At 34.3% G+C, this 18118-nt stretch overlaps 2 protein-coding genes and 1 pseudogene across 3 annotated transcripts; 2 read left to right on the forward strand and 1 right to left on the reverse strand.

The window, feature by feature from the left end:
- Positions 1-8539: 8539 nt before the first annotated feature.
- LOC105964569 (F-box/LRR-repeat protein At3g26922) lies at positions 8540-10411 on the forward strand. The gene is made up of 3 exons (XM_012989079.2): positions 8540-8611; positions 8993-10027; positions 10130-10411. The coding sequence occupies exons 1-3, from the start codon at positions 8540-8542 to the stop codon at positions 10409-10411; spliced, it is 1389 nt and encodes a 462-aa protein (XP_012844533.2).
- Positions 10412-11747: 1336 nt separating this feature from the next.
- Positions 11748-13472, reverse strand: LOC105964725 (protein argonaute MEL1-like; annotated as a pseudogene). Its single transcript, XR_016031298.1, has 6 exons — positions 13467-13472; positions 12848-12983; positions 12679-12752; positions 12461-12555; positions 12331-12362; positions 11748-12229 (listed from the first exon to the last, which is right to left on the reverse strand). The product of XR_016031298.1 is annotated as a protein argonaute MEL1-like (transcript).
- Positions 13473-16274: 2802 nt separating this feature from the next.
- Positions 16275-17443, forward strand: LOC105967920 (F-box/LRR-repeat protein At1g55660). Its single transcript, XM_012992509.2, has 2 exons — positions 16275-16325; positions 16613-17443. The coding sequence occupies exons 1-2, from the start codon at positions 16275-16277 to the stop codon at positions 17441-17443; spliced, it is 882 nt and encodes a 293-aa protein (XP_012847963.2).
- Positions 17444-18118: the final 675 nt, after the last annotated feature.

The raw sequence follows: 18118 nt of genomic DNA on the forward strand, positions 1-18118 counted from the left end.
ATAAATGTTGCTCACACCATGTGAGATTGTCGATTGCCTTTTGTTTATCATTATCACGGATATTCTGAATATCCTTACCAATCGGTATAAGTAATGTCTCATCAAAATGACAATCCGCAAATCTAGCGGTAAATAATCACCCGTCATTGGTTCCAAGAACCTAACAATCGACGGTGAGTCAAACCCAACGTAAATGCCAAGTCGGCGTTGGGGACCCATTTTAGTCCTCTAAGGAGGAGGAATTGGTACTTGCACAACGCAACCAAATGTGCGAAGGTGCGAAATATCGGGCTCGAAGCCTTATGCCAATTGCATTGGGGAATGCATATGATAAGCATTGGAGAATAAGTTAATCAGTACTGATGCATGCACTACTGCATGGCCCCATGCTGCACTAGTGAGTTTATATCTCGTCAGCAAAGTACGAGCAATTATTTGGACGCGTTTAATCGAAGATTCCGCTAGTCCATTTTGAGTGTGAACGTATGCTACTAGGTGCTCTACATTTATTTCCAGAGCTGGACAATAATATGTGCCAACAAACGCGCAAATGCTATATTACGGGTAGATAAGCATACGTAGTATCATTAGGCAACATAATTGTTGCATTCCCGGAGTCATCTAATATCTCTACGGGATCTGATATGATTTTAACTTGTGCCTTGCACAATTTCACACTCGAGAAATATATTTTATTATTGAATATTGAGTGCGTAGTTGCGCTATCGAATAGGCAATAGTCATATTTGTCCATGTCTTTCATGTACGCGTATCACAATCAGCTCGACATCGGGTATTTATCCTCCAAGGGAGATATGTACATATGAGTTTACCCAAAACAACTCGATCTTGGGAATCACACTATCCAAGAGAGGTTAAACATGGATGCACACAAAATAACTCAATCTCGGGAATCACATCTTCCGAGAGAGATATATATACACTGGGTACAAAATAACCCAAAACCCTTTATATTTGGGCTTGTGATTAATAGCCTCTAAGTTGGCTCTTGACGGGTTTTACCTCGTCTAGCGACTCTACGAGCTTCAGGCTCGGAGTATATTCAGATATTTGGCCTTTAAGGCTTTTGACGGATATTATCACGTCTTAACTTAACGAGCTTCAGGCTCGGAGATATATTCAGATATTTAACCTTTAAATCGGCTTTTGACAGATATTATCACGTCTTGACTCAACGAGCTTCAGGCTCGGAGATATATTCAGATATTTGGCCTTTAAATCGGCTTTCGACAGATATTATCACGTCTTGACTCAACGAGCTTCAGGCTCGGAGATATATTCATATATTTGGCCTTTAAATCGGCTTTTGACGGATATTATCACGTCTTAACTCTACGAGCTTCAGGCTTGGAGATATTTTCAGATATTTGGCCTTTAAATCGACTTTTGATAGATATTACCACGTCTTGACTCAACGAGCTTCAGGCTCGGAGATATATTCAGATATTTGGCCTTTAAATCGGCTTTTGACGGATATTATCACGTCTTGACTCAACGAGCTTCAGGCTCGGAGATATATTTATATATTTGGCCTTTAAATCGGCTTTTGACGGATACTACCACGTCTTGACTCAACGAGCTTCAGGCTCGGAGTTATATTTGTGATTTAGCATCTAAATCGACTTTCTTATCTCTACGAGTTTAGTCTCGGAGTTATAATAACAATTTAGACTTTAAATCGGCTTTCTTGTCTCAACGAGCTTCAAGCTCGGAGCTATATTAAAGATTTAGCCTCTAAATCGGCTTTCTTGTCTCAACGTGTTTATCTGCTCGGAGTTATAGTATGACCTCTATACGGTCTCTGTGTAGCTCTACGGGTACTATGCCCGAAGTTCAAAGGATAGCCTCTATATCGGCTTTAAAGGAAGATTATTATTTCCCCAACTCCACGAGCTTTTGCTCGGAGTTAATCTCATATTCTCTAAATCGACATTCAACTGAGATTATTATATCTTTTACTCGACGAGCATCATGCTCGGAATTAGTATCTTGGCCTCTAAGTCGGCCCACAGATCTGTTAAAATTAGCACGTGCATATAACACTGCTTGGGATCCACAAGCTTGTAAATATAAATTTCAACAGCAATTCAACAAATAAATAAGTAATAGATTAATATACACGAATCCATCATATCCTTTGAGAAATGATAGCGTATAAAATACCTAAGTATTCGCTAATCATTCTCGTTTGTCTTTTCGACAATAAATCGAGGATTTGGATTTTCATAAAATAAAATAGAAAAAAGAATACGAAAATAGCAAATCCTTATCGAGCAAAATCTCGTGGTGATAACGTGTTATAGAATAATCATTTAGTATAATACGTATATTAACTATACGAATAAATGGAACAAGGTGTGTGCAATATAAAAACTGTATATTGAAGTTGTATGCTGTAAGAAAAAAATTCTCTGAATTCTTATTGAAGCCAAAAGCTTCTGTATAGATTTACATAGATGGTGCCATCTTTTTCTTTTGAAGGCACATAGATGGTGCCATCTATTTATACAAGAATTTCAAAGTGATTTGTCATGCTTATCAAAAAGATGAGAGGATGACACGTTTTGACTTAGTCCACAAGTACCTTAGAGTGGATATATATTACAATAAATATATATATATATATATATATATATATATATATATATATATATATATATATATATATATATATATATATATATATATATATTTAACAAACAGGTTTATTGAAAAAAAAAAAGAGAGAAAAATAATAATAAATAAATTAGCGAAAATGATAAATACATGATCAGAAATGTTGAATGTGGTTTGGCCGAAAATTTGTTTATAAAGGTAGTATAGTACTTTTGCTTCTCCAGGGGTATGTCAAATGATGATTTGAGTTTGGGTTTATTCTAGTTTATTTGGGGGAGGGGGTATGTAAGATAACGCCGTTTTTTTAATCTCTAATGACTATGGGCTTTTGATAGGCCCAAGACCAAAAAAGGTATAATCTTATGTAGACACGGCCATGAGCCTGTTCGGGCCGGTTCCGGTACGGTTCACGGTTCATTTTTTCCGGAACCGGAACCGGCCCGTACTACACCCGGTTCGGCGGGCCGGGTCGGCCCGCCGGTTCACTCCGGTTCTTGGCCTATCTGGGCCGGTTTCCGGTTGGCCCGGAAATTTATATTTATATAGGTAATATCTTTTTTCGAAAATACTTGATGGATAAATAAATTAAAAGAATTACTTTTAAATATGAAAAAGACAAAAGAAAATAAATAAAATGACTTGAACTTAATTTTATAGAAAAAAAATAGGGTGTGAGGGTATTTATCGAAAAAATGGGGGAAAATTAAGAAAAGAGCAATTAACGGCCGGTTCACTGGCCCGGTTCAAGTTTTTAAGCCTTTTCAGCTTTTTTCTAATTTTTTTTTTCTTATTTCGGGTGAACCGCAGGGCCGGCCCGGCGGTTCACGGTTCACCTATTTCAAGAACCGGGCCGGTCCGGTTTGTCAACGGGCCGGTTCCGAGCCGAAAACCGGCCCATGACCGTGTCTAATCTTATGTCCGAATTCCTTATTAGATGAGAGACCCACTTTATCTAATAAAATTAATATTAATTTAATTAGCCCAAAAAGTCATATTTTTCAATTATATGTTACGTAATATAATATAACTTAATACTCAAAATTCACCTTATTAATCGCTACTAGTATTTTTGCCCCGTGCGTTGCACAGATGAATATATAATAAAAGGAGAAAATAAATTATTAGTCAAACACATGACAATAAAAATCTATATACAGTATAATAAATTTTAAATTACAATAAAAGAGTAATATTCCTACAAATAAATATGATAAAAATACATCCTCAAAGTTATACAAATCTAGAAGAGCCTTAAAACACAAACTTGAACCAAGTAACAACAGGGACACTTTTTTACCAATTACCCTGACAACAAATTCCCCCTGTTAAGGTGAAAGACACATAAAATATTCGATGGAGCATTACCAAAAATATTAAACGTAACGTGAAAAATTTATTTATATATATATATATATATATATATATATATATATATATATATATATGATTTTCCTTTCTTGAATAAGAAAAGAAAAATCTAATATCTTCTCACTGATAAAAGGAAGAACAAATTCTCTTGGGAAGATTTTGTTCTTTTGGTTTAATGTAAAAAACTATCTTACCTAAACTTATATATGATAAGAACTCTGGGATAATTACAGTTTTGGCCCTCCAAGTTTGCACGTTTTTCACTTTTGGTCCCCCATTTACCGCCGTCAACAAAATACACACTAATATTGTCACATTTTAACACATTTGGTCCCTCCGTCTGTTTGACCGTCAAGAAGTAACGGTCAACTGTTGAATTGGGGCTGAATTTGGGATTTTTCATAGATAAAAATTGCACTCAGACCCCTGCATTCTTTTAAAATATTCTAAAAACCCCTAAAATTTTATTCAACCATAATTTAACCTCAATTTCATGATTTATTCAATTTTGACAAACGACCCCGATTTTTACCAGCATTTCGCTGACCGTTGACCGACGTTTTTTTTTTTTTTACTTTTTTTTTTTCGGCATTGACTTTTTTATTTAATATAATTTTGACGCCGTTCACCGACATATATTCTAGGTTAACAATGTTGACTTTTTTTAGTTTTCTTGATTTTTTATGAACTTTTTTCTTGCGACATTTTTTTTCCTAATCAACACAATTACCGATTTACCGTAGAACACAATAATAATACTATATTAATATCTAGTATCATAATATTAAAATTACAAACTTCAAATAAAGTTTTTATCTAAAATTCTAGGGCCTAACTACGATTTAAAAAATTTCTAAAATCCATAATTTGCTCCCCTCAATTTATTCTTCGTGGAACCGCCAGTGCATCCCAAATTTCTTCCCAAAAAAATATGAAGAAGATGAATTAGGCATGTGCGGAGTAATTTGGAATGAGATAACCACTCTAGTAAATGGTGGGGCTAACACCGGCCGTTAATTTTTATCTTTTTTTTTGTCTTTAAATTTTTCCGTTATTGAGATGCGTTGACTTTTTCCTTTTTTCTTTATTTTGACTTTTTTTTATGATTTTTTTTTTCTTGCCGTTTTTTTTTAAATTATATTTTTCCATTACTCAAAAATTTAAATAAAAATAAAATAAAAATCAAGAGAAAAATATCAACGATGTTAACCCGACATTCAACATCGGTCAACAGCGGCAAAAAAAATCAATCGAAAAAAGAGTCAACCGAGTTAAAAAGAAAGTCAAGGTCGGATCACCCAATTTTGAAGAATCGGGGTCATTGGTTAAAATTGGTTAATTGATGAAATTGGGGTTAAATTATGGTTGAATAAAAATTTAGAGATTTTTAGAATATTTTGAAACAATACAGGGGTCTTATTGCAATTTTCTCAAAGAAAAATCCCAAATTCAGCCGTTGACCGTTACTTCTTAACGGTCAAATAGACGGAGGGACTAAATGTGTTAAAATGTGACAACATTAATGTGTATTTTGTTGACGACGGTAAATGGGGGACCAAAAATGAAAAACGTGCAAATTTGGGGGACCAAAACTGTAATTATCCCTAAGAACTCTTTATTTTTTTGAATTTAAAAATTAAAATTATATAAGTACAATCATCCACAAAAAATCTATATTTATACTCTAGGATCTTTTTTTTTATTCTTTTGAACCCGTCATAAAGTTTTTACACCCTATAAGCAGAACGTGTTCCGATTACAAATTTCAGATAGAGGAATACTTTGTTCGAAGAATAGTTTTAAAAAAATTAATTAGGAAAACGACAAAAATATCCTTAGGGTTATAAAAGTTCACAAAAACTGCCAATTAGGTTTCAGGACAAACCTTTTTTATATGGGTCTATTAGATATAACCCCCTTAAACATTCAAATAATAGGGGTAGATCCAAATTTAAATTTGCCATTTTGATAAAAACCCAAACTTTTCTAAATTACATAAGTACCCTCAATCAAATCCCACAAATCCCGTTACTTTACCTATTGAAATAATATCAAATCCCTCTCTATTTTCCCGTTAAAACACTATCCCCACAAAACCACTATCAAAATCTGCAAAACGTCCCAAAGAAAACCAGAAATTTATACACCGGCGATTGACGATTTTCTGCACTCCGAAATCCCTCCCTATTTTCCCGCCGGGTTCGCCGCTTCCACCTCCGACCGCCGCCACCTCCGTCACCGTTGTCGCCGGTGGCCAACGACGATAACAACGATATTGGCCATAAGCAACACCTCCACCATAGCCTAGTCCTCCACCACCACCACATCCGACCACCTCCACCTCCAAGACCGCAAAAAACGACCAAGACCTCCGTCGCCGTCGCCGTCACTGCTCTAGGGTTACTCAAATCTAGGGTTTTGATAATTCTTCGGCCCATAGTTGATTAACGAGATGCATAGTCGAATTACATCTGTATTAATATACTATCCCATATCATTTAATAGACTATCCCACTGGTATAATTTTACTATGGATCTCGTTAATCGACTATGGGCCGAAGAATCATCAAAACCCTAGATTTGAGAAGTGACGGCGGCGGATTTGTGTTTTAAAATTAATAGACTATCCCATGTATCTAATTCGACTATGGGTTTAGTTAATTGACTATTGGAAAAATAATAATATATATGGAAACTGAATAATATGTTTGTTTGAAATACTAATCAATTAGGGTAATTTTCCTTATTATATGAAAACGATTATGGTAAATAATAATATATATGAAAAAATAATAATATATATGGAAACTGAATAATATGTTTGTTTGAAATACTAATCAATTAGGGTAATTTTCCTTATATCGTGTAATAGACTATCTTATTGATCTAATTCGACTATGGATCTCGTTAATCGACTATGGATCCCGTATTATTCAACCACATAGTATATTAATAATTTCAATATAGTACATTAATCTGCTATGATAGTATATTACGGTTATAGTAGTGATATGAAATTGTGTTACAAACAATATACCACTGAAATGACAAGAACATTGAGAACAACACCAACGTAAAGTATTCCAACATAACCAATAAAATAGAACATTAATAATCTCATAATTTCAATCTAGGGTTTTGATAAAATACATAAACACATCATAACACAATCAAACCAATATGTCGAGTTAAAAAACTCTAGTACATTAATAATCTCATAATAGTATAATAAAATGATAATGGTAGTATCATGCGATATTCATAATAGTATACTACTGTATTACAACGGTTTAACACTTAACCGAAGTTACCGAGCCATTACATCGTAAACACCTCTTTATAGCAACCAACCCACCAAACCTCAACAAAATCCGTACGAAATTCGCCATCGAAAAAACCTAAAATCATGAAACAAAATAAAAAATGCAGAATACTAAAAAATGATTAAATAGACTGCAAATACATTTGAATGACAATACATTAATATCATCAAAAATAAACTTAAAATGCAAAATCCATACGCTAAATTAAAAAAGACTACGAACTATATTTTAATGTACTACCCAACACACTTAAATCGGCTGTTATAAACAAATAAACCAACTATCGATCGGGATAAAAAACATGAACTCGACCACAGCGGACAATTATTCCGATTATTGCATAAACCAACTACGAAGCTCATATAAAACAACTCTGGTCCGATCTGCGTGAACCATCCTCTTCTAACTCTGTCAATCCTTTTTCCAAACAAACATCATCATCTTCTAACGGACAACGATGAACGCTCAAATCCGAACCTATTTCCACGCCGTTGAAAAAACGATGGAAACGATGAAAAACGATGAAACGCTGGATAAATTCTTCAAAACCGGTTCAAATCCGAACCCGATTGAAAATGATGAAAACGATGGAAAACGATGAAAAACGATGAAAACGATGAAATCCGAACCTATCTTCAAATCCGATGGAAAACGATGAAACGCTGGATAAATTCTTCAAAACCGGTTGTACAAGATTTGATAGAAACCGCCAATATACTCACGTAATTTTATTCCGTGATTTTAGGCAACATATCAGCAATCTCATATCACGTAGTTAAGAAAGTAAATACCGTTCAAAAATAAAACAAAATAAAAAAGGGGTATTAAAGGGAAATTACATAATATATTTTGCCAAGTTGGCAAATTTGGGTGTATCTCAAAAAGGGAAAAATTAATTGGATCTACCTCATTAGAAAATATGAACAAGGGGGTTATCCCTAATAAACCCTTTTTATATATATAAAGATTAGGAAAATATACGTGTACCCTAATTACAATGCAAATCTGCCTTTAATATTATTTATTTATGGTAAAATATACATAAAATCTAGTTCTAATGTGATTCTGTTTAGATTATATGAAACCTAATCTTTATCTATCTCTATATATATATATATGTATATGTTGATGTATATATTATAAATATCCATACTACGTACGCATATTGAAGAACGCTCTGTCTTTTGCTTGGGTAGATAAATTAATTAGAGATGACGAACAGTAGATCGACGAGAAGGAAGAGAAATTACATGAAGATTAATAAAGATAAAAATCTACTTAAGGTAATTATTAATTAAATCTCTCTTGTTTATATTTTTTTTTTTTTTTTGTGATATTTTTCATTGCATCGGAGCATGTTATAGTTCGTACTTCAACATCTTGTTTATTTTCTAATCGGTATTATATCCTCAAATTTATTTTATTTTTTATTATTATATATATATATAGGTGTATGCACATATATATGTCACTCTGTTTTTCAGAAAACTTGTTTATCATGTAAGACTCTTCTGGTCTATTGTTTTTGTGATTTGTGAATAGATTCCTCTGTTTATGTTATCGTACATTCAAGATGCATAATGCAGTTTATTTTTTGTGTTTCTCTTGTGTATTGAATTGAAGAGTAATGTGTTTCGATATATATGTTTAATTTATTTCTGTAGGAAAAAATACCAGCAGCAAGTAATTGTAAGATTATTAATAATATTGATAATGATGATGATGGGGTGGACAAGATCAGCCGATTGCCGGACGATATTCTCGTATCGATAATCTCACGGCTGACGGTGGCCGAAGCTGTGTGCACGAGCGTCTTATCCACACGTTGGCGTGGGCTCCACATGTACATCACCCGCCTCGATTTTTCTCCAACCTCCAAACAACTACAAGCATTTAAAGATCAAGAAGAGGAGCGCGGCCGCAACAAAAAAGGTGAAGATCGAGTATTCGAGGAGCAGGTCGTAAGAAATTGCGCTAGCATAATCGATCGCACATTGGATTCACTCAAGGGAGGTGCGGCTCTAGAAGAAATTCAACTCTACTTACCTTGGTTCCAGATAAACACGTGGTCGGACGAGACGACATGGCCAATCGAGATGTGGCTCGATTTCGCGTTTTCCAAAAAAGTCGTCCGAACCATCCACCTACACTTAAATTCCGTTCACGCATCGGCCCGTTTTCCCATTCCTCCTTGTAATTTCGAAAGAAACTTACCGGCCTTCAAATCCCTAAAAGAACTATCTTTACAAGGCGTTGATTTCGACGACGAGGGTTTGAGGCTACTGCTTTTGAATTCCGTCGCTCTCGAGCGCCTCTCGATTTCGCGTAACGATGCATTAAGCGACGTGCGTATATCTGGCGATTTGGCGCCAAAGTTGAAGCACTTGAGCATAAGTACGTGTTGGAGTATCAAAACCATGGAGATTAGAGACATGACGAACCTCGAATCTATGAGGTTTCATGAAATTCCGCATTATTGTCTCCGCGTGATAGAAAATGTGCCGAGGCTTGTTGAGTTGGACACTAATTGTGTCGAGATCGGAACTGAAATCCTCTCGCGAGGCAATATAATTAGTGAGCAATTGGCGAAGGTTAAACATGTGGAGTTGGAATGTCATCTATACAGGAATACTTGTAGCTTCCACGACCTCGTTCGTTTCATCGACGCTTGTCCGTGCTTGCAAAGACTCGAGATTAAGGTATTTTATATATCCTAATATTTTATATATTATCCAAAAATTGATCAACTGGAATCGATTATATTCATATATGTATATTAATATATTGTTATAATTTTGCAGTTTACGTCAACAAACTTTCACGAAGAGTACTATCATATGAAGGTGGTGAACAAGGCCTCAAATGATGATCATCCGCAAACGGTGAAACTGTCGGGACTCGAAGCGTCCCCGAATGAATTGGATCTCGGGGTGCTCGTTGTTGGAAAAGCTACGGCACTTGAAGAACTTATCGTGAAAATTAGCTCCGACAAAAGCTACACAAGCCGAGAGAGGACAATCGCTCGTGTGCGGAAAGAATTTCAACCAATACTACAAGATTCGGTTAATTTTGTTGTTGTCTAGATATTTAATGTAATCCAAGATCATCGAATTTATATTATATACTGCTTGGTTGTGCTTTGAGAATATTAAACAAAATTATTTTAAGTTTATATATACATAACAGTAGTTCTTTTTCGATAATTTTTCCGACATGATTAGCATATTACGTAAATTACAATAAACACATTATACATTAAAGTAACTATATCAACATAAATCAAATACATAAGTCACATGTATCACTATATGCAGCAATATGTACCTGTCTTCATAAAATAAAAAAAAAATAAAAAAAAATAAAAAATCGACCACTCACAGAACATATGAGTTAATTGCAAATACCACCCCTGTGAAATCTCTAATTGTCAAATACCCCCCTGTAAAAAAAATTTTTGCTCATACCCCCCTGTGTAAACAAAGTCAAGGCATTGAGACCCTTGAGAGCAAATCGTGTCTCTCACGCGCTACTGTTGCGGTTTTTTCTCAATTTTCGACTGTGAAATATCAAAAATGTCCCCAGCTCATTTTCCTTCCCTCTTCTTCATTCTTCATCGTCCCCATTCTTCATCGTCCCCTGCTGCCCACCGCTTCACCTCCGCCGCGAAATGGGGCGCCCCCAATTGGGAGAAGCGAGTGCAAACCTCGGCCCATCCCCACTCCAATTCTCCCTCATACTTCAACAACAACATCGCCGGACCCGCCACCATTTTTAGACCTGCAAAAACGCAATACACAACCCATCTACAGACCCTTTATCAGAAATCAACAAAATCGATCAAGCCGCGAGCTTCTATGCCGCCACCAAAAAAATCGGAGCTTGAAGAAGCCCAAACAATTGATGGAACGCTGGGCAAGATCAATAAATAAGAAGCTTCGGCTTGGGGTAAAATGAAAAGGTGTTATTGTTGTTCTTCTCGACCAAGGAATAGCGGGACAGGAAAGAACATGTGGGAAATATGGATGGGTGTGGTGGTTCGTGGTGAGCGGCGACGGTGAATGATAAGTATGGTGAAAATTGAGAGGAAGAGTGGGGATTTGGAGCTGTGGCTGGGCAAAATTGCAGAAAAATGAATGAGTTTTGGAAAATTGCAATTTAGTCCCTCAAATTAAATTTTAAAAGTTTAACAAAATTCCAATTTAGCCTCTTAAATTAATATAATTTTATGTTATACTACTTAGGGGTATACTTGTCTTTTTACCTTCAGTCAACCATTAAAATGATAATGGGTGCGGTGAGCTTCGAAAAGTATTACACAAGGGGGTATTTGCGAATTTTTTTTTGACAGGGGGTTATTTGACAATTAGAGATTTCACAGGGGTGGTATTTGCAATTAACCCCAGAACATATACGTTCAACAAAAAGAAAACCGATCAAATTCCTTTAATCCCAACACAATTGAAGTTCAAATATTCTAAATAACATTGCCATCGGATCATTAGCCAGACGGCACATAATTCTTTTCAACCTACGACGACAAAACAACCTTAGGTATCATAGCATATTTTAGCAACGAAAAAGAGAAATCTAGAAAAACATAAGTTCATAGACAAAAAGATGTAGTTTTTTTTCTAAATCAATCGAAAATCAGCAAAACATGTGAATCTAGACAAAAAGATGTAGTCCTGTAGTTAAGTTTTTTAAGTCAACCAAAATCAGCAGTAGAACATGACATCCTTAACATTATCCATAATTGCAGGCAGAGCCCGAACCTCTCCAACCCTCTCCCTCATAGCTCCACCAGGGCCCGCTGCAGCAGATCCACTGTCGGAGAATTCTCCCGCTTCAATGTAGTAAACGGGCTCGGAATGCAGCAAGATGTGCGTAGTAAGCTGGTGGGACTGCACAACAGACAATCAATTTCAAGTTAATATAAAGAGTAACTGAGTAGAACAAAAAAGAATTGAAAGATTATAATCAGATTGAAGGCTGTATATCTTACCTATGGAAACTGAGCGAGTGCACCTTGCATATCTGAGGGGGAAAATTGAAAAAATTGAAGTCAATTTATTTGAAGTATATAAAAAATAAAGTATGATTGTATTCGACATTTATAACGAACGAATACTTACGTGTAACACAAGTTGTTGGTAAGAATTTGCAGTGCATCTGCACTCAACCGATTTTCATCGTACAACACATGGTAATGTGCTGGACGACTAGTTCCCTATCAAGACCAGAATTATTAAAAAAAATGTATTATAATACGAGCAAAGTATAGATCGAGATATATATGTATAATACAAGCTGAAATTTTCAACGAATTATTTGAAGTGCTACAAGATTGTACCTGGATCCCAGCATGGCTGCAAAGATAGAAATCGAATTCATTGGGGTGGCAAATCTTGGTATCAACCACAGTACCTAATTCACAAAAACACAATGATTTATACACACAAATTGGGAAGATTAAGAAAAAAATAAATAAATTATATTAAACATTAATAAATAATCTGTACCTGGCAAAATGTTACCACTCTTGTCCGTAGTACTGCGACTTTTATGGTCAGCAGGAAAGAGACGAGTATGATGCCTCTTTTGAACCACAACAAAAGTTATTCTTGGCTGATAATCCGCCTGAAGCGACGCACATGCCTGACGCGTTTGTTACACTCGAAGGAAATGTGTGCATCTCAACTGGCGCGTCGATGCCAAATTCCTACTAGCAAGAGTGGATTTTGAGCATCCGAATGATTACAGTGCTTCCGAGCTAGGTTATTAGCTAGTAGTCGGTTGAACTGCTAGCTTGTGCCGGCAGTGGCGTACGTCTCACGTACAAATATTTACCATATATGTAACTTTAAAATTATTTCAAAGTCTCTTAACTAAAATTATTTTAATTTAAGATTGTTATTTTTTTATTAGTTAATTTAAATTAAAGAGTTTTTTCCTGAGGAATAATGTTTATTTTATAACCCTTTTTACACTACTTATAAGATTTTTTGACATTTTAATTAATCGAGATAATTAAATACCTCTTTGTAGCTGCCAGAAAAACCAAAACAAAATTAATTTTCTCTCTCACAATTGGAATATCATATATATAATTAAATGTATATATAATTTAGGCTAAATTACGGCCATCCCTAAAGGTAAGATCACATTACAAAAAAACTTCTCATGTTTAGGAAATTACTATTTTGCCCCATCAACTATGAACCTTCTTACGTGCTCACTTTATTATGTCAAATTTAATGAAATCTTCTAGATTATGTGGAATATTATCCAGTTTGTACCCGTTTTTTTACTCCATTCGAGCTCCACATTTTGAAGCAAGATGATCGTAAGATTTGTGTCTCTTGACTTGTGAATGTCACAGTACATTGCATCAAAAACTGCATTTTTGTACAAAAGGTGTACAAACTATAAATATTTCTAAATAATCTAGAAGATTTTATTTAATTTGATGTCATAAGGGTTGATGTGTGTAGAGATTAATAATTAGGGGTGATTATAATTAATCAGGGATGAGTGATATTTTAGTAATTTGCCGCAGGAATGAGGGTGATCGTAATTTAACCTATAATTTAATATTACCTAGTTTTTTTAGGGATTATTTTAGAGGCCCCCTCATTTCGAAAATATATATAACTACCATGTTGTTTACACCCTAGTGCAAACCCCCTCCATTTGAATAATAATTTGATATACCCTCCTAGCCCACTCTGAAGTATCCAGAATACCCTTTTAAATCAGTTTTAAACCCTAGCCCAACCCATATCGGTGTTTATCTTCCTCTCTCAATTCCCAGATCCAAATACCGCCCCCCAAGGTCTCTAACCGGCGATTTTGCTTCTCGGAGTCATAACTTTCTCTCCGGTGGTCGAAATTTGATGGTTCAACTATCGTTGGATTCCTTTCGTCAAGCTCTTTTTTTTGTTGGGTATTTCATTCAGTTTGGAGTGCTAGATCTGTTTTTGCATTTTTTTTAGTCGGCGTATTTCGACGACGGTGTTCTTACAAGAGGTGTAATTTGTTTTTCGTTAGTCGGAATTTGACGGGCTACTCACCGTTGGATTCCTCTCGTCGGATCTATATTTTGATGTCAATTTCATTCATTTTTATATTTTCAGATTTATTTCTATATTTTTATACTTTATTTTATTTTTATATTTGATTTTTATATTTTCAGATTTATTTCTCTCGATCTCTTAGTGTTTTTTTTAGGATGTTTCTTTATTTTTTGTTCATTTGCACTAAAATATTTTTTTTGTTTTGATTTTGCAATTGCAGCTTAATGAAGGCCAATTGATCCTTTCCTTGAAGGTGTCAAAATTTTTGTTTGAATGCTTTATTCAACAAACTGTATACATTACTGTACATTACTATAGTAACATGTAGTTACATATGCGTATATTTGTGTATTTTTTATTTGTACTTTATTGATTTTGAGGCGATTTATAATATAAATATTGAAATTTGTAACTTTTTGTTGTTAGGGTTTATGAATTTCTTTTCTATTAGCCAGTATTTGTGTATGTGTACATAATTGATCGACTAAAAATATGGGCTAAAAAAAAGAACATAACTACGCATTACCATAGTTACTACAGTTACATGTAGTTAATTTCAGTACAGTAAACATATTGATTTGAAAATTAAAAAAAAAAAAATATATATATATATATATATATATATATATGATCTAATAGTTTCAGGCAATGGTGGAGACAACATAGAGTTAGGGGTGACATGGCTTTCATAACATTTCTAAATCCTTATTATTTTATATAAAATTTTCATCTATGATAGCATTAATGGTCCCATGGCAAATAAATATAGTGCATATCGGTCCCCGGGACAGGAAATCTTGGCTCCGGCAATTGTTTCATGGGTGCAACTGTAATTACCAATACAAAGGGGACCTTAAAATTATTTTAGCAGACTTCAAGAATAATTTACCCTTATTTGTAGCATCAAATTTCATTTAACTTGCCTTTTACATCTAGGATTAACTGTACGAAATTTTATGTTACAAGTAAATAGTTATTTTTAATGTACATTGATGAGTCAAACAATTACATCCAATATATGAAAAATCGGAAACGACAAATAGGAACATTATAAGAGTATTTAATTGAAAAATGGACATTCAACTTTTTTGTCTTGCAAATAAATCTACATCATTCAAACTTATTTGCAAATAAGGAAAATATATATATATATATATATATATATATATATATATATATATATATATATATATATATATATATATATATATATATATATATATATATCCAAAAGTACCCTCAGCTCTTTGAAACCTTAATTCAACTCTAATTTACATCCCCAATTTCACCAATTAACCAATTTTGACCTTATTCCAATTTTGACCGCCACCGTCGGTCTCCGACGTTGACTTTTTTTTTTTGCCCTTTTTTTTTCTTAAAAAAATATTTTCATTAATTTAACCGTCTTGGCCTTCAATATTACTGTATCAAATATAGTTATTTAACCGTTTTATTGTATTAATTAATTTTATCATCTTGGCCTACAATTTTGATGTATTCGACCATAATATTACTGTCTCCGACCGTAATACAACTGTCTCATGCAGTAATATTATGATTTAGAATAGTAATATTAGTAATATTACTATTTTGACATTCAATATTACTCCTCCCTAAAAAAAATCCGTAGCTAAGTTTGGAAATAATCAAATAATATACTTTTCGGTATCTCACATAAATCCATATACACGACTGAATTTAACATGGAAAATAATGTCTTTCTCCACAAGACATATCGACACGTGCCTTGCACATGGAAACAGATTTCAAAACAACTCCTAATCGGAGTCCAATAGAGATTTGAGTATATATTATCCCCTGAGTACGTAAAATAATTATGCACTAATTTTTATTATCGAAAGATTGAATATTGATGGCAGGGAAGCGAGTCAAATCTGATGATGACAAGTTCCAAATCAAGAAGGTGAGTTAATTCTCTCCACAAACCAAATTAATTATTTTATCCAATGATTCCTACTATTTCTCTCTTCAATCTGAAACAACAGATTGATTTTTCTTTTTCTTTTTTTTTTCTTGGAAGTAGGATTATCATAATTTTCCAGAAAAAAAAAAAGAAAAAAAAAACGGAATTGCTAGTATACATGTGTGTGTTTGTGTGCAAATTTATCGTGCGAGATTACATGATGTATTTCACCAGCTGTTATAACATACATAATTTTTATTTTTATTTTTAATTTTTTTTTCTTATAGCGTGCCAAGATAATCTACGGTGACAATGATCGGATAAGTCAATTACCCGACGACATTCTCGTCGATATAATTTCTTTACTGTCGCTCAAGAAAGCCGTATGCACTAGTGTTCTCTCATCTCGCTGGCGTAACTTGTGGAAACAAACATACCGTCTCAACTTGGATCCACACGTTTGTTTAAAAAAAGGGACTCGACAACTATACGAATCATGCAAAGTGAAGAGGCAAAAGTACGTGAAATGGGTGAATTCCGTCATCAGAAAACACAAAGCAGCTATCTTGAAAGATTTCGTAATCCGACTAAGGTTGAGCGTAACATTCCAGAAGGACGTTACCCGATGGATTAAATTTGCGCTTGTGAGGCACGTGCAGAGGCTAGAGTTGGATCTTACCACAAACCATTCGAGCCTTACTAATTGTTCGTTACCCGAAGAGATGCTCACTCAAAATATGAGCACCAAGTCCCTCAAAGTACTGACATTGAAATCTTTTAATGTGACAGATGAAGAAATTAAGTTTTTGCTAAGCAACTACCCCTTGCTCGAAGAATTGGCTGTCGACTTCTCCCCGAAATTATTAAATGTCGAAGTCTGTGGTGGTCCATCACTTGTCTTGAAACACTTTGAGGTAACACGTTGCTACGGTATGAATTCCATTAAGGTCTCCGCCCCGAATCTCACCTCACTTACTATTCAGAGTTGCAGCGTTTTTTTGAAATCCGTTGAGGTTTCCGCCCCGAATCTCACTTCACTTACTGTTCAGAAAGTAGAAAGTCTCTTGCTTCAGAATGTTCCAATACTTGTTAAGCTATCAGTTGGGAGTACATACTAACACGTACGTATTACAAACAAGCAGTAAAAGTGGACGTCAATAGAGTCGAATATCGATCATACAGCGAATAATCAAATTATCTTATCCTACGTACCGAATTCTACCAAATGTATTCCTTTCAAGAAATCCAGGGTGTCAAGTTTTTATGATCTAAATTATTAAACTATCTATGAAAGAAAATAAGCAGAAGAAAAAAATATCAATTAGAAATTTTATTTTCCCCCTATGTGTTGATTCTTTACCCAATTAAACCTCGATAGTGCAAATTATGATTACTGATTATCAACCCGAGTCACAAAATTAATTATAACTTGTTTCGCGTGTATTATAATTCTATTATTCACAAACAGATTATTATATGTCTATGCAATCCGATTATTATACGTCTATGCAAGCCGATTACAAATAAAACATTAAATTATAGATCTCGTCAATCCATACCTAAGGTGATACATATGCATGTCTACGGTACCACATGCAATTAACACATTAATCTGGTGAAAACTATTGCAACGCTCTTCTATCACAGTTTTATTTATTAAAACTATATGCGATTCAATTTTAACAATAACAAGTAGTAACACAAATTGGCCAGATGCACACCGGATAGAAGAAATTATCAAAAAATCAAATTTGCATAAAAGAGGAATCAAATGTGTGAACTAATGAAATTAA

Source organism: Erythranthe guttata, chromosome 5 (assembly GCF_056151865.1).
Source record: "Erythranthe guttata isolate IM_541 chromosome 5, IM_541, whole genome shotgun sequence".
Taxonomy (NCBI): Eukaryota; Viridiplantae; Streptophyta; class Magnoliopsida; order Lamiales; family Phrymaceae; genus Erythranthe; species Erythranthe guttata.